This window comes from Camelina sativa, chromosome 6, assembly GCF_030686135.1.
Source record: "Camelina sativa cultivar CO46 ecotype springtype chromosome 6, ASM3068613v1".
NCBI classification, from domain to species: Eukaryota; Viridiplantae; Streptophyta; class Magnoliopsida; order Brassicales; family Brassicaceae; genus Camelina; species Camelina sativa.
The window spans coordinates 27508870-27530003 of record NC_141885.1 but is presented as its reverse complement, the minus strand read 5'-3'; the positions used below and the strand labels follow the sequence as shown (position 1 = coordinate 27530003).

The 21134-nt window shown below is 40.7% G+C and overlaps 5 protein-coding genes and 1 pseudogene across 5 annotated transcripts; all 6 read left to right on the top strand.

Annotated features, from left to right (window-relative positions):
* Nucleotides 1-385: 385 nt before the first annotated feature.
* Nucleotides 386-2752, top strand: LOC104793518 (cytochrome P450 76C2). The gene is made up of 3 exons (XM_019226870.2): nucleotides 386-1000; nucleotides 1425-1947; nucleotides 2041-2752. The coding sequence occupies exons 1-3, from the start codon at nucleotides 609-611 to the stop codon at nucleotides 2653-2655; spliced, it is 1530 nt and encodes a 509-aa protein (XP_019082415.2). The 5' UTR covers nucleotides 386-608; the 3' UTR covers nucleotides 2656-2752.
* Nucleotides 2753-3850: 1098 nt separating this feature from the next.
* On the top strand, nucleotides 3851-5942 carry LOC104793517 (cytochrome P450 76C2). The gene is made up of 3 exons (XM_010519877.2): nucleotides 3851-4373; nucleotides 4617-5139; nucleotides 5218-5942. Exons 1-3 carry the CDS (start codon nucleotides 3979-3981, stop codon nucleotides 5827-5829), a joined length of 1530 nt encoding a protein of 509 aa, XP_010518179.2. The 5' UTR covers nucleotides 3851-3978; the 3' UTR covers nucleotides 5830-5942.
* Nucleotides 5943-6664: 722 nt separating this feature from the next.
* On the top strand, nucleotides 6665-8951 carry LOC104793516 (cytochrome P450 76C1). The gene is made up of 3 exons (XM_010519875.3): nucleotides 6665-7242; nucleotides 7380-7902; nucleotides 8138-8951. The coding sequence occupies exons 1-3, from the start codon at nucleotides 6848-6850 to the stop codon at nucleotides 8753-8755; spliced, it is 1536 nt and encodes a 511-aa protein (XP_010518177.1). The 5' UTR covers nucleotides 6665-6847; the 3' UTR covers nucleotides 8756-8951.
* A 391-nt stretch (nucleotides 8952-9342) lies between these two features.
* On the top strand, nucleotides 9343-14969 carry LOC104793515 (cytochrome P450 76C4-like). The gene is made up of 3 exons (XM_010519873.3): nucleotides 9343-9795; nucleotides 10162-10675; nucleotides 11281-14969. The coding sequence occupies exons 1-3, from the start codon at nucleotides 9398-9400 to the stop codon at nucleotides 11539-11541; spliced, it is 1173 nt and encodes a 390-aa protein (XP_010518175.3). The 5' UTR covers nucleotides 9343-9397; the 3' UTR covers nucleotides 11542-14969.
* A 2028-nt stretch (nucleotides 14970-16997) lies between these two features.
* On the top strand, nucleotides 16998-17354 carry LOC104699463 (cytochrome P450 76C4 pseudogene; annotated as a pseudogene).
* An 863-nt stretch (nucleotides 17355-18217) lies between these two features.
* LOC104793513 (cytochrome P450 76C4) lies at nucleotides 18218-20912 on the top strand. Its single transcript, XM_010519872.3, has 3 exons — nucleotides 18218-18707; nucleotides 19209-19725; nucleotides 19990-20912. Exons 1-3 carry the CDS (start codon nucleotides 18310-18312, stop codon nucleotides 20605-20607), a joined length of 1533 nt encoding a protein of 510 aa, XP_010518174.2. The 5' UTR covers nucleotides 18218-18309; the 3' UTR covers nucleotides 20608-20912.
* The last annotated feature ends 222 nt before the right edge of the window (nucleotides 20913-21134 follow it).

Below are 21134 nucleotides of genomic sequence, written 5' to 3'. Positions count from 1 at the left end.
ATAGATACTTAATATTTTGATAATATCATTGACTCATTTTTAGTTTTTTTACCAAAATCATTGACTCAAATTTTGTTCACATAAGGAAAAACCACAAACATTTTGTAAACTATAAATTGTTTACCAAAAAAAAAACTATAAATTGTTTTTTTTTCTGTAGAGATAATATCGTCAAATCTTGACCATTTATCGACCAATTCAATGTACAATCATGAAACTTTAGATCAACTGCTGAAATAATTGACTAAAGGGTATCTACAGTTTACAATAAACGGCGAGATTGAGTTGCTTAGGTACAAGAGCAAAAAAACATTTTCGATTTGATAACGAAATGGTTAAACTCATTCACGGATACGTGTCTCTTGTGATTGGTCGGTAGTTTTTTGTATTCACTTCATTGGTTGGCTTTAAGTGACAAGTGGCGCCTACTGGTATCAAATTTCTTGACCATATCACCCGGTAGGATGTATTTGGACCGTAAGCAGTATTTTTCATTTGGTTGAGGTATTTGTTTTTTATACGAATTTTTAAAGTATTTAAATGACTTTTTCGAAGCTTTGAAATTTCATCACGCATTGCAAAGAAAATATTACTTGGAGAAAAAAAAAATGATGGAAATTATCTTTGGAGAAGCTCTGTTTCTCCTCTTTTGTTTTATCTTATCAACTTGCCTTATCTTCACCACAAGATCCCGGAGCTCTCGCAAGGTTGCTCCACCGCCTCCAGGACCCCCGCGACTGCCCATCATCGGAAACATTCACCTTGTCGGTAAAAACCCACACCGTTCATTCGCCGACCTCTCAAAAACATATGGACCAATCATGAGCCTTAAATTTGGAAGTTTAAACACTGTGGTCGTAACTTCACCAGAAGCTGCACGAGAGGTTCTAAGAACACACGACCAAACCTTCTCTATCCGTAGCCCCCCTAACTCGATACGGTCCATTAACCACCACGAGGTTTCCGTTGTCTGGCTTCCACCATCGTCGTCTCGTTGGAGGTATAATTTAACATCGATTTTTAGTTTTTTTTTTTAATATTATTATATGCATGAGCTTTCCATCTCACTGATAAATCATTTTTCAAACCAAATAAATATATAAATCACATGATTATATGGGATCTCTAATTCTCTATGTATATAAATATATATATATTTTTTTTTTGGTGGAAATGTATGTAAATATATTGTGTGTGCATGTAGAAATTTTGCAATAATGTTTAAATTCAGTGACCAAAAATAAGGAAAACAATATTATTCCGCTTTTTCTTGGGTAAACTTGTTGCACTGTTTCATAGTCAAATTTGTACACTAATGAATTTCCGTGATTGAATTCCACATGTCAATTTTTGCACATTACGTATGTTTTTTTAATGTTGACTAACAATATGTGGTGATGTTTATTATGTTTTGTTTCATTTAGACTATTAAGAAAACTATCGGCAACGCAGCTCTTCTCGCCCCAGCGTATCGAAGCCACGAAAACATTGAGGGTGAACAAGGTGAAGGAGCTTGTTAGCTTCATGAGTGAAAGCAGCGAGAGAGAAAAAGCTGTTGATATTTCTCGTGCAACCTTCATCACAGCTCTTAATATCATATCAAACATTCTATTTTCTGTCGATCTCTGTAGCTACGACTCGAAAAAATACAATGGGTTTCAGGACGCGGTGATTGGTGTCATGGAAGCTATCGGGAATCCAGACGCTTCTAACTACTTCCCATTTTTGGGGTTTCTTGATCTGCAAGGTAATAAAGAGACTATGAAGGCTTGCTCGGAGAGGTTGTTTAGAGTTTTCCGTGGGTTAATAAATGCTAAGATAGAGGCAAAATCATTGCGTAATAACCCTAAAGATGTCTCGGACAGAGATTTCTTGGATACGCTTCTCGAACTTACAGAAGGAGATGAAGCAGAGCTCAACACTAACGATATTGAACACTTTCTCTTGGTAAGTCTTGCCATTTAATTTGTAGATTTTTAAAATCATGTGAATTAACACGTAAGACATCACTAAGACTTTAACTGTACGTATGTATATCAGGACCTGTTTGGAGCGGGCACAGACACAAACTCTAGTACTGTGGAATGGGCGATGGCAGAGTTACTTCGAAACCCTGAAACAATGGCAAAAGCTCAGTCTGAGATCGACCGTGTGATCGGTCAAAAAGGTGTTGTTGAAGAGTCTGATATCTCGGAACTACCCTATTTACAAGCAGTTGTGAAGGAAACATTCCGGTTACATCCGGCTGTTCCGCTTCTCGTCCCACGAAAAGCAGAATCAGATGTGGAGGTTCTTGGATTCCTCGTACAGAAAGACACTCAGGTTTTGGTGAACGTGTGGGCCATGGGACGAGACCCGAGCGTGTGGGAGAATCCGACCAGGTTCGAGCCAGAGAGGTTTTTGGGGAAAGAAATGGACGTGAGAGGTAGAGATTATGAGCTTACACCATTCGGAGCCGGAAGGAGAATTTGCCCGGGATTGCCTTTGGCTGTGAAAACAGTGCCTCTTATGCTTGCTTCTCTTCTCTATGCCTTTGATTGGAAGCTTCCAAACGGCGTCGTTTTTGAGGATTTGGACATGGACGAGAGCTTCGGTCTCACGTTGCATAAAACCAATCCGTTACATGCCATTCCCGTCAAGAAAACGCGCCATTAGTTAGAAACTTAGTCTTTTTTTCTTTTAAGTACGAACTAAATTTCACAAACAATACAATTATTTACCTGATTTAAAATAAGAAACATTTCAAATGTGATTCGAAGAAGACTTTAATTATGGAAAGAGGTCGACGAAGAAGAGTGCCAGTAACGTTATTAAATTAATCGTCCAATGCAAATGCCTCTCAGCGCATTGTATATACTTGAATGAAGAGTTGCGAATCACATTTTTGGTACCTCGAAAAGCGACGATTATAAGAGGACGAAAATTAATATAATTATTTTATCAACAAAATAAAATAATATGTTCTTAATATTTTCACAGTTTATTTTTCTTGCTATTGAAAGTTTGAGACTAGCTAAACCTTTTACTAAAACCTTCATATTAAATCAGAAATATGCTTTAGGTTTTGTTGTTCAAAAAAAAAAAGCTTTAGGGTTTAGGGTTCTTTATCCAACTATGGGTTCCAAACTTCCAATAAAAAGAAGAAAAAAAACGTGCGGAATATATAAGCCAGAAAAAGAAAAAGAAAAAACAGTTAGCTAGGATCAAAAGAGGAAAGTAACAAGGAAGTAGATGAGCTGTACATGAGATTTCGCGAAAAGGACAGGAATTTTGTTGAAATTTCTGTAATTGGCTTTGTTCTCTGCGGTATCCAATAATTCCAACAAGATAAGATTGCCTGAATATGACACAACACGAATTGAGCATGGATTGATCTTTCGGTTTGTATCTAATGAAATGGGAACATTGATTTTATTAGCAGGAATTGACGATAAGAAAATTATTATACGGCTTTGTCCTAAACATAGACTAACCGCCTTTATGCTCGTTCAATCTTAAATCTCGTGTGACAAAAAGTTTTATTTACGTAAATATAAAATAATTTTTGTATTTTCGTATCTAAAGCGTAAAGGGATACGAATATGTATACAACATCTAATTTTTATGTCATCAACTCATCATACAAGAAACAGAATACACAAAGTCTATAATTATCATTAGTTTTGTTACTTTACCCCAAAAACGTATACGATTTCGTCACGACTGTTCGCGTCCTTACTCACGTACATGTATGTTAAGTAATTATTCTATTCAGACTGGCGTTTGATCGCAATTGGAACCTTTGATTTTTTGTTTCGTGGCAAGTTGATGTCCACCGGCAATAATTAGAAGCCCATGTTGGATAGAAATTGGAGCTGCAAAATAGTTGAAAATATTATTTCTTTTTTTTTTGTCGACTTCAACTATTATTATATATACCTATACCATGCTTAGTCATTAATGTGTAGTTTTTTCTTTTAAATCACTTTAGAAACGCAAATGGACATCATCTCTGAACAAACGCCTATTCTCCTCTTTTGCTTTATCTTATCATGTTTTCTTATCTTCATCACCTCAAGATCCCGACCAAAACTTCGTCAAGTAACGGCAGCACCTCGGGGACCTCCACGGTTACCATTCATCGGAAACATTCATCTTGTCGGAAAGCACCCACATCGCTCATTCGCAGATCTCTCAAAAAAATATGGACCAGTCATGAGTCTTAAGCTTGGATTTTTAAACTCAGTGGTCATAGCTTCACGGGACGCTGCGAGAGAAGTACTAAGAACACATGATCAAATCTTGTCTGGCCGGTACGTAAATGCAGCGGTACAATCCAACAACCATCATGACTTCTCCGTTGCCTGGGTTCATCCTACGTCTACTCGTTGGAGGTAACCGATTTTTTTTTTTTTTCTTCTATAATTTCTCTTTTTAGTAGCTAGGAAGTTCCAGATCTATAAACATGATAATCTTTGGAATCCCGAATCTAAGTTATACTTGTAGTAGGTCCACAATTAGTAAAATTCTATCGCTTATTAAAAAACATCTTTTAAAGTGGTTTAAGCTAATAGCGCTTGAGCTTTTATTAACGGTTAATTATAGATCATCGTTTCTATTTATGTAATGTTTTTCAGAATGTTGAGGAAACTATCCGTGACTCAAATGTTTTCACCACAACGTATCGAAGCCACCAAAGCTATGAGGATGAAGAGGGCGCAAGAGCTTGTCAACTTCATAAGTGAAAGCAGTGAGAGAGAAGAAACTGTTGATATTTCTCGAGCATTATTCGTCACAGCTCTCAATATCATATCAAACATTTTGTTTTCAGTTAATATCGGTAGCTACAATTCGAAAGATTCCAGTGTGTTTCAAGAGTTGATGACTGGTGTCATGGAAGCTATCGGAAACCCAGACCTTGCTAACTTCTTCCCATTTATGAGGTTTCTTGACTTGCAAGGTAATAGTAAGAAGATGAAGGACTGCTCGGAGAAGTTGTTTCAGGTTTTTCGAGGGATATACAATGCTCGGATTGTGGAAAAATCATCTCGGACAAACGAGAAAGATGCTTCGAGCAACGACTTCATGGATGCACTTATCGATCTCCACCAAGGAGATCAACCTGAAATCAACACTAACGAGATTGAACACCTACTTTTCGTAAGTCTTAGCTTATTGCATAACATAATGTTATATTTATTCACAGATATATAATATGTGCTTGTATGTATTTGTTAGGATCTGTTTATAGCAGGTACGGATACAACGTCTAGTACAGTGGAATGGGCAATGGCAGAATTACTTCGATCCCCAAAATCAATGACAAAAGTTCAAGATGAGATAAATGGTGTGATGGGCCAACACGGTGTCATTCAAGAGTCTGATATTTCAGAATTGTCGTATTTACAAGCGGTCGTTAAAGAAACTTTCCGATTACACCCGGCTGCTCCACTTCTCCTCCCACGGAAAGCGGAAACGGACGTGGATATTCTTGGTTTCCTTGTGCCTAAAAACACTCAGGTTCTTGTGAACGTGTGGGCCATAGGAAGAGACCCGAATGTATGGGAAAACCCAAACAGGTTCGAGCCAGAGAGGTTTCTGGGTAAGGATTTGGACGTGAAAGGTAAAGATTATGAGCTTACACCGTTTGGGGCAGGACGTAGAATTTGTCCGGGAATGCCTTTGGCTGTGAAAACAGTGCCTCTCATGCTTGCTTCTCTTCTCTATTCATTTGACTGGAAGCTTCCAAACGGCGTCGGTTCAGAAGATTTGGACATGGACGAGACCTTTGGTCTCACATTGCACAAGACCAACCCGTTACATGCCGTGCCACTAAAAAAAGAGCCATAGGTTAATAATACGTTTTGTTTTGTTTGAATGTAATAATGGTATCACAAACCATATGAATAATCAATCACCAATAATAATAATAATTAATAATTTAAAGACATTGTTTCTGTCTTTTTCTGGCGTTTTTAGTCTAATATTGTAATAGTTTTTTTTTTTTTTCGTATATTGTAATAGTATCAAATAGTAAATGAAAGAAAGAAAAAAGTCCGAACATGCCGTCGATTGCCGACAAAAAAAAAAAAAAAAAAAAAAAAAAAAAAGAAAGAAAAAGTTAGGCTGAACAGAATGACAGAATCATTAAGAGGAAAATACTTTTTAATGTATCTATATAAGATTATATAGAATGGGCGACTTTTTGTTCAGTTGACAATACTATTGGATATTTAGTCAAAGTCAAGCTTTTATCAATGGGTTTATTAATTTATTTTTGTTGGTTGCCGTTTTAGTTTTAGTTTTTGCTAGATTATTCAGTTTTATTATTTTCTTTCATTTTTTAGTTTATTGGTAAACATTAAATGAGTATTCCCGTCCATTAAGATATAATATTTTGATATATTTTAGTCACATAATTAATTATATTTTACATTTAAATATAAAATTGAACCATTCATAGGAGAACAAGTGTAGATATTCCCAGAAATGGTTTGACAATCTTTTTTTATATATATATAACAATGTTCGCTGTGCATCCGTGCCACATTGTTTGCTCAGACGAAACGAAAATTCAATAGCTGGCAAGGTAGCACCCATTTTGTAGATATTTAAAACCTGACAATATTGTAGATATTTATATTTTATACAACAAAATATCAAAATGTAACCCAGCTGGCAAGCTAACACCGACTTGTAGGAAAAGGAACCGATCAATGCATTTTGTGGCTAGTCCTCAGATTCTCTCTATAATAAATATCCTAATTTAAACGAAATATATACATTATATGTGAGACAGAGGTTAATTTCAAATTAGATATTTGGATAACAGTTTCCTATTATTACTTGAGAGCCTAAAGATACAGAGATGGACATAATCTCAGGACAAGCTCTGTTCCTCCTTGGTTGCTTTATCTTATCATGTTTTCTTCTCTTCACCACCACACGATCTCGACAGACCTCTCGCAAGGCCAGCTCGCTACCTCCAGGACCTCCACGGTTACCGATCATCGGAAATATTCACCTCGTCGGGAAACATCCACATCGTTCATTCGCCGAACTCTCAAAAACTTATGGACCAGTCATGAGTCTTAAGCTTGGAAGTTTAAATACAGTGGTTATAGCTTCACCACAAGCTGCGAGAGAAGTTTTAAGAACACATGACCAGATTTTGTCTGGCCGTAGCCCCACTAACTCGATACGGTCCATCAATCACCAAGATGCTTCCCTTGTCTGGCTTCCTGCGTCGTCGGCTCGTTGGAGGTATAATTTTTAATATCGACTTTTTATTTTCACAAGATTTTGTTTCTTACAAGATTTGCAACAAGAGAATTCTTTTTTTGGTTAAAAAGCAATTAATAAAGACCCTGATACGATAACGTTGCTATGTTTTGTTTTAGGCTGTATAGAAGACTGTCGGTGACTCAGTTATTCTCACCACAGCGTCTCGAAGCCACGAAAGCCATGAGGGCGAACAAGGTGAAGGAACTTGTGAGCTTCATAAGTGAAAGCAGCGATAGAGAAGAATCTATTGATATTTCTCGTGCATCCTTCATCACAACTCTTAATATCATATCAAACATTCTGTTTTCCGCCGATCTCGGTAGCTACAACGCGAAAGATTCTACTAACGGGGTTCAAGATACGGTGATTAGTGTTATGGAGGCCGTCGGAAAACCAGACGCTGCTAATTACTTTCCATTGCTGAGGTTTCTTGATCTGCAAGGTAATAGGAAGACTATGAAAGCTTGCACAGAGAGGTTGTTCAGGGTTTTCCGTGGGTTCATTGATGCTAAGATTGCGGAAAAATCATCGCAGAGTAAGCCTAAAGATGTTTCAAAGAACGATTTCGTAGACAACCTTCTCAATTACAAGGGAGATGAAGCAGAAATCAACATTAGCGATATTGAACACCTTGTCTTGGTAAGTCTTACCTTACTGCAAATAATCATGTTTCTTATTATTAGATAATAGAATAATCAATTTTTGAATGAAATATTTTTAATTTTAGTATTTCAACAAATGATAGATCATAGAAAGACATTTTTTAAACTTTTGCAACATTACCTTTATACATACGGATATGGAATCGCATGAATTTATATATGCGGATCTGAAAGGTAGACCTCACTGACATGTGATTTAATTATATTGTCAGGATATGTTCACAGCAGGCTCGGATACAAGCTCTAGTGCCCTAGAGTGGGCAATGGCAGAGTTACTTAGAAACCCTAAAACGATGGTGAAAGCTCAGGCCGAGATAGATCGTGTGATTGGCCAAAACGGTACGGTTGAAGACTCAGATATCTCAGAACTGCCGTATTTACAAGCAGTTGTGAAGGAAACTTTCCGGCTACATCCGGGTGCTCCGTTTCTTGTCCCGAGAAAAGCCGAATCCGATGTGGAGATTCTTGGGTTCATGGTGCTTAAAGATAGTCAGGTTCTAGTAAACGTGTGGGGTATAGGACGAGACCCGAGCGTGTGGGAGAATCCTACCCGGTTTGAGCCAGAGAGGTTTTTGGGGAAAGAAATCGATTTGAGAGGTAGAGATTATGAGTTTACACCATTTGGAGCCGGACGTAGAATTTGCCCGGGATTGCCTTTGGCTGTGAAAACAGTATCTCTTATGCTTGCTTCTCTTCTCTATTCCTTTGACTGGAAGCTACCAAACGGCGTCGTTTCTGAGGATTTGGACATGGACGAGACCTTCGGTATCACTTTACATAAGACAAACCCGTTACATGCTGTTCCCGTCAAGAAACGCGTCATTAATTAATACATGTTGTGTATGTTATTATAGTTGTAAAAACAAAGAAGTAATCTCAAACTAGGATTTAAAAAAAAACCAATGATTCGTTTGCTTCCACGTTTCTTAATTAATGAAACCCTCTGTTTTTTTTTAAAAAACCCTCTGTTTGGGCCTCGGTATCAGCTTTAAACCCTCTGTTTAAAAAAAAAAAAAATAGTTCTCTCCTGAGATGGCTAGGGCTTGAAGAAGTCAAAAGTATCCATACTGATGATATTGGGCCTCGGTATCAGCTTGCAAGATGTTTCGGAGAAAACAACGAAGTTTCTCCAAACCAATGCAGATGACTGGACTAGTTAAAGGGTTAAATGTTTTTTCCTTTCCTATTTTGGTCCAAAATATATCTATTTTCTTTATTACTAAATTTAACATAATGCTAATCATTTGGGGGTACAAATCTAGCTTTATGAGCATTAAATAATTGGCCACGTTTGCGTATCTTTTATATAGATCGTATCTCTTTTAATTGAAAAATCAAAAAACATTTTTTGACTTTTTGTAATGCTGTAGGGTCCTTGAAAAAAACATCGTGTATCTATTTTATGACAAATGTGGGATTTCACTAGTAGAAAATCGGATACATCATCACTCGTATCATTGAGGAATCCACAGATGGAAATAATTTCAGAAAATGTTATGTTCTTGCTCTTTTGCTTTCTCTCGTCATGTTTCCTTATTTTCACGGCCACCACAAGATTCCGAAGGAGCTCTTACCGATCGGCCACACTACCTCCTGGACCTCCACGATTGCCGATTATCGGAAACATTCACCAAGTCGGTACAAACCCTCACCGCTCATTCGCCGACCTCTCAAAAACTTATGGGCCATTCATGAGTCTTAAGCTTGGACGTTTAAACTCAGTGATCATAGCTTCACCAGAAGCTGCAAGAGAAGTACTAAAAACACACGACCAATTCTTGTCTCCCCGTAAATCAACTAACTCTATACGGGCTGTCAATCACCAGGAGGTTTCCGTAGCCTGGCTTCCATCGTCTTCGGCTCGTTTGAGGTATATATAATTAGTACCTAACTTTTTCTTTATGGTACTATTATTTTCTCATGATTCTTTTTTTTTGCTGTTAATTAGAGATTCCATTGTTTCAAATGCAAAAAAACTTACTACTCTTCAACAACTTAAGTATATTATATATATATATATATATCTAATAAATTACACAATAATTACTATTATTCACTAGTGATAAACAATAAACACAAATTAGACTAGATTGTTTCTAGCTAGCTTTTCAAATGATTGTATATGTGTACTACCAAAATCTTGGGTGTTTAAACCTATAATAATTAAATGTAGAAAACAAAAACACAACAAAAGACCTATAAAAGCGGATCATTAACTGTTGTTATGTTTTGTAAGATTGTTGAGGAAATTGTCTGTGAGTCTCATGTTCTCCCCGCAACGTATCGAAGCCAGTAAGGCTCTGCGAATGAAGAAGGTGCAAGAGCTTGTGAACTTCGTGGGTGAAAGCAGCGAGAGAGAAGAAGCAGTTGATATTTCTCGTGCATCTTTCACCACAGTTCTTAATATTTTATCGAACCTTTTGTTTTCCGTCGATCTCGGTAGCTACGACTGTAAAAATTCGAATAAGTTCCAGGAAACGGTGATTGCTGTCATGGTTACTGTGGGAAAACCAGACGTTGCCAACTTTTTTCCATTTTTGGGGTTCCTTGATCTGCAAAGTAATAGAAAGGCTATAAAGTGTTGCACAGAGAGGTTGTTGAGGGTTTTCCGTGGGTTCATGGATGCGAAAATAGCATTGCGGAATGAATCTACTGATGCTTCCAACATAGATTTCTTGGATTCGCTTCTTGCCCTCACCCAAGGAGATAAGGTTGAGCTAGACAATCACGACATTGAACACCTTCTCTTGGTAAGTCATACCAGCATTAATTGAAATAGTCATTTTTTTTTTGTCCTGTAGTTTTGTGATGTCATCAATCGTAATATTCCAACAAATCTTAAGATGGAAATGTCGAAAGTATGATTTGATCTTCATGATTCACCTCTTCCACACTCTTATCAGACTCTTCTTGCCACTTGCCACTAGTGATGATTTCTTTACTAGTGGGGTCTCACATGCATTTGCAACCAATAAATATTTATCTTAAATATTAGATTTATTTAGGACCTAAACATGCATGTCAAAGACCATTAATGTTATCCTAAATATGTACATCAACATTAAAGACAATAAACCCGTCGTAGTTATAGATTTTTCGTACTAAATCCCATAGCCTATCGTAGTTCCCTACTCCCGAGGGGAAGTCGAATCCCCGCTGCCTCCTTGAAAGAGAGATGTCGGCATATCCAAATTATGTAACACTTTGGGAATATTTCAAGTATATATAAAGACATTTACAATGCTTTAGATGTATATTTTCTGTTTATTGAAGTTTTGAGACGAAATCGCATGAATATATATTATAGCGTTAAGAAATGTTGCCCTCATGACGGATATGTGATTATATGTGTCAGGATATGTTTACAGCTGGCACCGATACAAACTCTGGTACTGTAGAGTGGGCAATGGCAAAGTTACTTAAAAACCCTAAAACGATGGTGAAAGCTCAGGCCGAGATAGATCGTGTGATAGGCCAAAACGGTGTCGTTGAGGAGTTAGGTATCTCAGAATTGCCCTATTTACAAGCGGTTGTGAAAGAAACTTTCCGTTTGCACCCAGCAGTTCCCCTTCTCTTCCCGCGGTGTTTGTATTGGAGATTGCACAACACTAAGTAAATAAAGATTTTTGGGGGAAAAATGAAGTTGGTTCCTTTATTAACGATAAAAACATGAGGTCGTCACTAAAACGAGTCACGATTGAGCTCGTCAGTTCACAGGAGAACTAACAAGCTAATAATGACGAGCTCGGAAGCTAAAAGGAATTATACAGAAAACAATAACAGTTTCAAACGCAAAGTATTGCTCTCTGGGTATTGTTCGAGGGTCTGGATGGTGATCCCAATAAATGCTTTCTCCTTTTATAGGGGACTGTTGACCTAGGGGTGTCTAGGGTTTTCGTCGTGAATTCCCGAGATTGCCCTTTGCGGGAATTAGTGGACTTGTTCCCAATCTTGTCGGACCGAGATTGTAATTAATGAGTCTTGTTGGGCCGAGGTTGTAATTAATGAGTCTTGTTGGGCCGAGTGGCATATTGGGCGTAGCCCATATTCAACAATAGTCCCCCCTCTTAGTCCGGAGAGCGGCAGTTCTTCTGCGATCAACGGACGTGCTTGAATTATCTATTAATATGCTTGCTCGGCACAGATTACCTCGGGTCGCTTTTGGGGAACAAAATTGCTACAATGATTCTTCTGTAAATGCTAGGCTCGTCTTCTTGAGAGATACAATGAATATCCAGCGGCTTTTGCTTTGAGTGCAGTATTCGATAAATTTATGGAAAATGAGTAGGTCGTAGATCGAGGTGGTGGATTTTGGTTGCTCCTATCCAAAACCCTAACAGCCGCTGCCGAGAAAGCTTCTCATTGTGAGATCGCCTATGGTCGGTGATCGGCAGGATCTGCCGGTTAATCACCCTTGTTGGGGGCGCCGAGAGTTACAGTCAGTAAATCTGAGATCTGCAGTATCGGTGGGGTCGGCGAAAATGGTTGTTGTGAGGTATTGGAGAGCGGCAAGATGGTTCTCACGGGCATGAGAGTAGAGACGTGAATGCCAATTCTGTTTGCCCGAGCTCGACGGAGGTCGACACCGTTTCTGAGCGGAGGTCGACACCATTTCCACCGTTAACTTACGAGCCTTGCTTCAATTCAGTATTTGATGGTTCTGGTGAGATCGATCTGGACGAGATCGGCGTTGATTGTTTTAGAGGAATCAGAGGCGAGCTTGGCGGTAAGGTGGTTGAAGGTTATGAGCTCGGCGGATCGCGGGAGAGAGGTCGAGATTGGTTGAGCGGCAATGAGCTCGGCAGATCACATGAGAGAGTTTGAGATGGGTTGAACGACAATGAGCTCGGCGCGGTTGCTCGGCAATCTCCTGGACTAAGCTCGGCGCGGTCGCTCTGCCTTAGTCGTGAGTCCGTTCTAGTGGATTTTGAGGGTTGGCGTGACGGAGAAATTGAGATCGACCCAACATGTGTGATGTCAGGTCGGCAGATGGAGATTGGCAAGTGGAGATTGGTAAGTGGATATCGGCTATATGAGCAAAAGAGGTGGTCGGAAATATGAGCGAGAGAGGAGGTCGGCGACTTGAGGTTGAGGTCGCCACCAAGAGTGAGATTGAGGTCGACGAAGAGAGTGAGATTGTGGTCGGCGAGAGTGAGATCGTCATCGTCGAGGTTGAGATTGAGATTGCCACCGAGAGTGAGATTGAGCTAGGCGCCAATAGTGAGTTTGAGGTCGGCGAGAGTGAGATCGTCATCGTCGAGGTTGAGGTTGAGATCGACGAGTGAGATTAAGCTCGGCGCCGAGAGTGAGATTGAGCTCGGCTTAAAGTGAGATCATTGTCGTCGAGGTTGAGATCGTCGTTGTCGAAATTGAAATCGGCGAGAGAGATTGAGATTGCCACCGAGAGTGAGATTGAGGTCGCCACCGAGAGTGAGACTGAGGTCGGCGAGAGTGAGACTGAGGTCGGCGAGAGTGAGATCGTCGTCGTCGAACGGGATTGAGAGGTGAAGAGAGGTCGGCGGACAAGGATTGATGAGTGCTGAGGTTGGTTCTCGCAAGATCGGCGGATTGAGGTCGGCGAGACGCTGCGGGATGCCCCGGAGTTCGACAAATCCTCATTCCAGGTCGGCGCTTGTCCTACCATTGTGGCGAGCTCCGAGATCAACTCTTAAGATGGGTATTCATGATGTGCGCTCGCATTCCACGTCCTCTCATGGGAGCGGCAAGAAGATCTTTGATCGTCAATTTGAGGTCGACACATGTGATAGTGCGGGAGAAGGTTTTGAGGTCAGCACCAAGCTGCAGGTAGGCACAAAGCTGGAGGTCGGCACCAAACTTTAGGTAGGCGCCAAGCTGGAGGTCGGCACCAAAGTTAAAGTAGGCACCTAGGTAGAGGTTGGCATCAAGCTTGAGGTATGCGTCAAGCTAGAGGGCGATACCAAGATTGAGGTAGGCACCAAGCTGTAGGTTGGCGCCAAGCTAGAGGTCGGCACCAAGATGTAGGTAGGTGCCAAGAGACTCGAGTGTTAGAGTGTCGAGCGTGAGAGCGTCGAGCGTGAGAGCATCGAGTGTGAGAGCGTCGAGCGTGAGAGCGTCGATTGTGAGGGCGGCGAGCATGAGAATGGCAAACGCGAGAGAGTTAGCGTGAGAGCGTTTGACTGCGAGGGCGTCGAGCATTAGGGCAACAAGCGCGAGAGAGTCGAGCGTGAGAGCGTCGACTGTGAGGGCTGCGAGCATGAGAGTGGCAAGCGTGAGTGAGTCGTGCGTAAGAGTGGCAAGCGCGAGTGAGTCGACTGTGAGGGCGTCGAGCATGAGGGAGACATGCATATGAGCGTATGTTTGATATGCAGCAAGGCTTTGTGCTTTACTGGAATAAAGTGGTAGCCGAGACGGACTCGCCATACCTTTAGGTGCGGCTTTTGTGTCCGGTTTATCCTGTCGGTGTTTGGGATTGGGAAGAACTTGCAAGCCTGAGCTTGGCTTATTAGTTCAGGCGCCCTCAAGCTAGTGCGAGACTTGCTCCGCTTTTTTTTTGGTTTCGAGATGTATTTTACGGGGCGAGACTTCTCTCTGTTTACCCTGTTACGTTTTTTGAATACCAAATTTTTGGTTGGTAGTTGAGATGTGCTCGTCGTACCTTTTAGGTGCGGTCCTGGTATTCGGCTTACCCTGTGGATGCCCCGAGGTCGGCAAGAGTGTGCAAGTAAGAACTTGGCTTATTCAAACTTGACCGCCTGCTAGCTGAATGCGAGACTGGGCTCGGCTTTTTTGTGCGGATTATTTCACCGCTGCATCCATGTGGAACGCGTTTTAAATCGTACATCTGGCCAGGACGACAATGTAGAAGCTGGACACTCGTTAAGACGGACTCGTTCGAGAGAGCTTGTTTGTGATTAAATGTACTTTTGCGAGTGTAATTTTTATTTTTATGTTTTGTTATAGCTGTGTCTTGTAAAAGGCTGCCTACGTACCCTTGAAAAGGGATCAAACCATTCGTAGTTCAATTTGCGAAGAAAGAGCTCGGTATGACGAGCGTTCTTTTTTTTTTTTTTTTTGGCCCAAGGCGTCTTGTTATTTTTCGATTTGGCTGAGTTCCACGACCGGTTATCTTGATGGATGGTTTAACCTTGCGTCTTTCTATTTTTCTATCTCGATGTACTTGTTAGCCCGGTGCAGTGCATCGTTGAGAGTCAGAGGCTCGTATATGATAATATCATCCCTAAATCGAGACCCATATGCGAGAGCATTTCGGAGAGCTGATATTGTTGTGTCGTCAGCAATCGAGAGCTTCGAGACGATTCTTTTAAACCTCTCCATGAAGTCTCGGAGAGATTCGTCGTTCCGCTGTAACATGTTGCAGAGATCAGCGTTCGAGGCACCTCGAATAATAAAAGTAGAGTGATGTTGGAGAAAGGCGGTGGTCAGCTCGTGATAGCTCCTTATCGAGTTCGGCGGGAGCCGGGAGAACCACCCCAGAGATTCGTGGCTAGATTCTCGACGAATAGCTAGCAGCATCCAGCTTCGTACTCTTCGTCGCTGAAATGAGCTCGGCTGATTGCAAAACTCATTGAAGTTTAAAACGGTTTCGGATCATCTAATCCATTGTACGGGGTGAACTTGAACTTGTTTACGTAACGAACTTGAACGCGGGAGATCCGTGATGTAAACGGTGAGCGCTGGACTTCTTCGAGCACTCGATCAAGGTTGGGGGCGGAGCTCGTGGCTCGGTGGACTCTTGAAGATAGTTCATGGACCATTTCTTCTAGGCGTCGTATGGTTTCATCTTTGAGATCGCCCTCAGACAGTCGGATCGACAGTGTCGGAGTCGGCGGGCTTCCGCTCCTCTGGCCTTGGCCGTCTTGCTGCTCGTCATTTGGCTCTTCTCTACTGCGTCGATCAACGGATCCTACGATAATAGACGCCGGGCGGCGCCTGTGGTTGTCGTATCGGTCCTCCACCGATGGCTGTGGTGGGGGCGGATTCTCGTTCTCGCCGGCGGGGCTGCTGTCGTTTCGGCGCTCGCCCCTCCTTCGCTGGAGCTTGCTCATTTGGTTATGCGAGGCCTCTTGTGCGGCTGCAATCGCCTCGAGCCGTTCGTTTGTTCGTATTTCCTGGCCATCAAGACGATCGAGAATGATCTCCATCATATCATCGAGTCTGTTTCTCTGTATAGGTAAGGGGAGGGTGGCGTTGGGGAGAGTGGTAGCGTTGGTGAGAGCGGCAGTGAGGAGAGCGGCGGCGCTGGTGACCAGCTGGTCTGCGGCAGGTCCGGCTTCGGCGTGTGCAGCTACGAGAGGCTCAGAGGGCGCGTCGGGCGCTGGTGGAGAGATTGTGCTCGGTAGTGAGCCTTCGATTGGGCTCGACAGGAAGTTCGGCAGGGAGCTCGGCGGGGGAGAGTTCGTGTTCTCGTTTGCCCCCATCGCTGCTCCGTTGGCTGCTCTGTTGCTTCATTGAAGTTTTCGCTGGGGTTCGTCATGACTCTTGAGACTTCGAAGAAGTGAGGATCGTTAGTCTTGATTCGTCAAAAGAAACGCTTTACTCTTGCCCCACGGTGGGCGCCAATTGTTTGTACTGGAGATTGCACAACACTAAGTAAATAAAGATTTTCGGGGGAAGAGTGAAGTTGGTTCCTTTATTAACGATAAAAACGTGAGGTCGTCACTAAAACGAGTCAAGATTGAGCTCGTCAGTTCACAGGAAAACTAACAAGCTAATAATGACGAGCTCGGAAGCTAAAAGGAATTATACAGAAAACAATAACGGTTTCAAACGCAAAGTATTGCTCTCTGAGTATTGTTCGAGGGTCTGGATGGTGATCCCAATAAATGCTTTCTCCTTTTATAGGGGACTGTTGACCTAGGGATGTCTAGGGTTTTCGTCGTGAATTCCCGAGATTGCCCTTTGCGGGAATTAATGGACTTGCTCCCAATCTTGTCGGGCCGAGATTGTAATTAATGAGTCTTGTTGGGCCGAGGTTGTAATTAATGAGTCTTGTTGGGCCGAGTGGCATATTGGGCGTAGTCCATATCCAACACGCGGGAAGCAGAAACAGATGTGGAGATTCTTGGATTCATGGTGCCCAAAGATGCTCAGGTCATGGTGAACGTTTGGGCCATAGGACGAGACCCGAATGTGTGGGAGAATCCGAGTCAGTTCGAGCCAGAGAGGTTTTTGGGGAAAGATATTGACGTCAAAGGTAGAGATTACGAGCTTACACCGTTTGGGGCGGGACGTAGAATATGTCCGGGATTGCCTTTGGCTGTGAAAATCGTGTCTCTCATGCTTGCTTCGCTTCTTTATTCCTTTGAATGGAAGCTTCCAAGCGGCATCTTTCCTGAGGACTTGGACATGGACGAGACCTTTGGTATCACATTACATAAGACCAACCCGTTACATGCCATTCCCGTCAAGAAACGCACTATCAGTTAGCCATACTCTCTTCTGTTTGTTTAAGAGTTGTAAAACATATAAATTTTAAAAGTAAAAGAACATCATCACGAAGGTGTTTGTCTCGGTTGTTTAAGTTTGCAGATATCTCTACTCTCTTCCAGTGAATTGACTAGGGTTGAATAAGTCAAAGGTATCAATATTGCTATTGCGGCCTGCGTTATAACTTTAGCTAATACAATGCCAATACATAAAATGACTTCTTATACTTTTTTTCCATTTACATCGATCAAATCCCATAAATTACTGAGTTTTTAAATTCCACTAATGGTATATGTGACTAAATTAGCTTAAAAGGTTTTCTTTTTGTGATATGTTATAAAAGAAAGTAGAGGATTTGTTTTCTGGTGTCAGTTTAACCAATGTTAGAATCCCTGAATATTGAGGAGAGAAAGAGGAAACAGAGCAAGTTTCTCAAAGTAGACAAGAACTGAATTGAACTTTATTTACGTGAAACTTGTTATTTACATTAACGACATAATTGATTTATATAGAAAACAAGACGGACAGTACATCATAATGAGCTGTGTCTGTTTGTACTTGTGACTATTGGATGAAACGACACAAACCAAAACGTAAACGTTGCGACTTTGAAACTCAATTATCGACCAACAACCAATACATCGCTTGTAAGTGTAACCAAGTATATTTCTTATTAAAATTAACATGTAATAATTTCTTAATCCTTTGTTCAAAAGAAAAAAAAAATAAAAAAATCTTAATCATGCCACCTCTGCGAATCATTTAATAATTTTAATTGAAAAAAGCATTCGTTGACTTTTGTAAACGCTGTAGGGTCCTTGAAAAATCTACTTATGACAGACAAGTGGGATTCGCTATTTACTACTAGTAGAAAATCAGATCCATCGTGGATTTGGGATTGGCACCTAAACATTATAAATATGAGTTAATTAAACCAAATAATTTTATAACACAGATGGAAATAATCTCAGAAAATGTTATGTTCTTGCTCTTTTGCTTTCTCTCGTCATGTTTCCTTATTATTTTCACCACCGCAAGATTCCGACGGAGCTCTTACCAACCCGCCACGCTACCTCCTGGACCTCCACGATTGCCGATAATCGGAAACATTCACCAAGTCGGTAGAAACCCTCACCGCACATTCGCCGACCTCTCGAAAACTTATGGGCCAATCATGAGTCTTAAGCTTGGGCGTTTAAACTCAGTGGTCATAGCTTCACCAGAAGCTGCAAGGGTAGTACTAAGAACACACGACCAAATCTTGTCTGGCCGTAAATCAACTAACTCTATACGGTCCATCAATCACCACGAGGTTTCCGTAGCCTGGCTTCCATCTTCTTCGGGTCGTTGGAGGTATAATTAGTACCTAACATTTTCTTTTTTCCAACCAATACCTAACATTTTTTTCTTCCTATGGTATACTATTATTTTCTCATGATTATATTTTTCTGGTTAATTAGAGATTCCATTGTTTCAAATGCAAAAAACTTACTCTTTTACAGCTAAACTATATACTGTATATCGATATTTTTCTATTAAAAACCACAATAGTAGTTATTAATAAAATATGAGAAATAAACAATAAACACAAAGTTATACTAGATTGTTTCTAGTTATATTAGTGTTCACCGGAGTATTATCTACTAGATGAAAATTGTAAACGCAGACCTATTTATTTTGTTCCCTTGAGTTTGCCTTTACAATTTTCAAATGATTATAGTAGTATATATATATATATGTACTCCCAAAATCTTGTGTGTTGAAACTTTAAACCTATAATCATTAAATGTAAAAAATTAAAAAACGCAACGAAGACCTAAAAAGGGATCATTAGTTGTTGTTATGTTTTGTCAGGTTGTTGAGAAAATTGTCTGTGAGTCTCATGTTCTCCCCGCAGCGTATCGAAACCACTAAAGCTCTGCGAATGAAGAAGGTGCAAGAGCTTGTGAAATTCGTGAGTGAAAGCAGCGAGAGAGAAGAAGCAGTTAATATTTCTCGTGCATCTTTCACCACAGCTCTTAATATCATATCGAACATTTTGTTTTCCGTTGATCTCGGTAGCTACGACTCGAAAATTTCGAATGGGTTCCAGGAAACGGTGACTGCTGTCATGGTAGCTGTCGGGAAACCAGACCTTGCCAACTTTTTTCCATTTTTGGGTTTCCTTGATCTGCAAAGTAATAGAAAGAATATGAAGGGTTGCACTGAGAGGTTGTTTAGGCTTTTTCGTGGGTTCATGGATGCGAAAATAGCATTGCGGAATGAATCTACAGATGATGTTTCCGACATAGATTTCTTGGATTCGCTTCTTGCCCTCACACAAGGAGTTGAACCTGAGCTCGACAATAGCGAGATTGAACACCTTCTCTTGGTAAGTCCTACCAGCATTGATTCCACTAGTTTTGTGATGTCATCAATCATAATATTCCAACAAATCTAATTAGACGGAAACTTCGAGGGTACATTTGATCGTTTAAAAACATATGCAATACTTTTTTGGAACATATATTCTGTTTATTAAAAAAAAAGTTCTGTTTACTGAAGTTTTGAGATGAATTGCATGAATTGTTACATATACTTATATATAAAGTCTTCTGAAATGTCAGCGTTACTGATATGTGATTATATATGTCAGGATATGTTCGCAGCAGGCACGGATACAAACTCGACTAACGTAGAGTGGGCAATGGCAGAGTTACTAAAAAACCCTAACACGATGGCGAAAGCTCAGGCCGAGATAGAGCATGTGATAGGAGAAAACGGTGTCGTTGAAGAGTCAGATATCTCAGAGTTGCCCTATTTACAAGCGGTTATAGAAGAAACTTTCCGTTTGCACCCAGCTCTTCCCCTTCTCCTCCCGCGGGAAGCAGAGACGGATGTGGAGATTCTTGGATTCATGGTGCCTAAAGATTCTCAGGTTTTGGTGAACGTTTGGGCCATAGGACGGGACCCGAATGTGTGGGAGAAACCGACACAGTTCGAGCCTGAGAGGCTTTTAGGGAAAGAGATTGACGTGAAAGGTAGAGATTATGAGCTTACACCGTTTGGGGCGGGACGTAGAATATGTCCGGGTTTGCCTTTGGCTGTGAAGACCGTGTCTCTCATGATTGCTTCGCTTCTTTACTCCTTTGAATGGAAACTTCCAAATGGCATCATTCCTGAGGACTTGGACATGGACGAGACCTTTGGTATCACATTACATAAGACCAAACCGTTACATGCCATTCCCGTCAAGAAACGCACTATCAATTAGCCATACTTTCTTCTGTTTGTTTAAAAGTCGTAAAACATATAATAACTAATGATCCTATGAGTTTAAAAATAAAAGAAGAAAGATCATCACGAAGGTGTTTGTCTCGGCTGTTTAAGTTTGCAGATCTATTCTAGCTAGTGAGGTGCCTAGGTTGAAGAAAGTCAAGGTATCAATATTGCTATTGGGCCTACGTTATATCTTTAGCAGCTGATACAAGGCCCATAAATGTGACTCCTTATACTTTTTTGGAGTTTTTCCCTTTACATCGATCAAATCCCATAAATTTACTGAGTTTTTAAATTCCACTAATGGTATTAGTATTACATAAACTAAGCTGGGTTGAAAGGGGGTTTATGATATGTTTAAAAAAAAGAAGAAGAAGAGGATTTTGTTGTTTGGTGAAAGTGTAACCATGTAACCAACACACCAATCACCATTGACTTCCACCTAAACAAATATTACGATTGAAGTTTATGGGGTCAAAATTATAATAAATGTTTTTTTTTTTTTTTCCAATGCCCTAATAA

Excerpts from the sequence above, each read along its gene's own strand:
- LOC104793518 (XM_019226870.2), top strand. The coding sequence starts at position 609 with ATGATGGAAATTATCTTTGGAGAAGCTCTGTTTCTCCTCTTTTGTTTT. Across the intron at positions 1,001-1,424 it reads CCATCGTCGTCTCGTTGGAG|ACTATTAAGAAAACTATCGG; the intron begins GTATAATTTAAC and ends TGTTTCATTTAG. Across the intron at positions 1,948-2,040 it reads ATATTGAACACTTTCTCTTG|GACCTGTTTGGAGCGGGCAC; the intron begins GTAAGTCTTGCC and ends TATGTATATCAG.
- LOC104793517 (XM_010519877.2), top strand. The coding sequence starts at position 3,979 with ATGGACATCATCTCTGAACAAACGCCTATTCTCCTCTTTTGCTTTATC. Across the intron at positions 4,374-4,616 it reads CCTACGTCTACTCGTTGGAG|AATGTTGAGGAAACTATCCG; the intron begins GTAACCGATTTT and ends AATGTTTTTCAG. Across the intron at positions 5,140-5,217 it reads AGATTGAACACCTACTTTTC|GATCTGTTTATAGCAGGTAC; the intron begins GTAAGTCTTAGC and ends TGTATTTGTTAG.
- LOC104793516 (XM_010519875.3), top strand. The coding sequence starts at position 6,848 with ATGGACATAATCTCAGGACAAGCTCTGTTCCTCCTTGGTTGCTTTATC. Across the intron at positions 7,243-7,379 it reads GCGTCGTCGGCTCGTTGGAG|GCTGTATAGAAGACTGTCGG; the intron begins GTATAATTTTTA and ends GTTTTGTTTTAG. Across the intron at positions 7,903-8,137 it reads ATATTGAACACCTTGTCTTG|GATATGTTCACAGCAGGCTC; the intron begins GTAAGTCTTACC and ends TTATATTGTCAG.
- LOC104793515 (XM_010519873.3), top strand. The coding sequence starts at position 9,398 with ATGGAAATAATTTCAGAAAATGTTATGTTCTTGCTCTTTTGCTTTCTC. Across the intron at positions 9,796-10,161 it reads TCGTCTTCGGCTCGTTTGAG|ATTGTTGAGGAAATTGTCTG; the intron begins GTATATATAATT and ends ATGTTTTGTAAG. Across the intron at positions 10,676-11,280 it reads ACATTGAACACCTTCTCTTG|GATATGTTTACAGCTGGCAC; the intron begins GTAAGTCATACC and ends TATATGTGTCAG.
- LOC104793513 (XM_010519872.3), top strand. The coding sequence starts at position 18,310 with ATGGAAATAATCTCAGAAAATGTTATGTTCTTGCTCTTTTGCTTTCTC. Across the intron at positions 18,708-19,208 it reads TCTTCTTCGGGTCGTTGGAG|GTTGTTGAGAAAATTGTCTG; the intron begins GTATAATTAGTA and ends ATGTTTTGTCAG. Across the intron at positions 19,726-19,989 it reads AGATTGAACACCTTCTCTTG|GATATGTTCGCAGCAGGCAC; the intron begins GTAAGTCCTACC and ends TATATATGTCAG.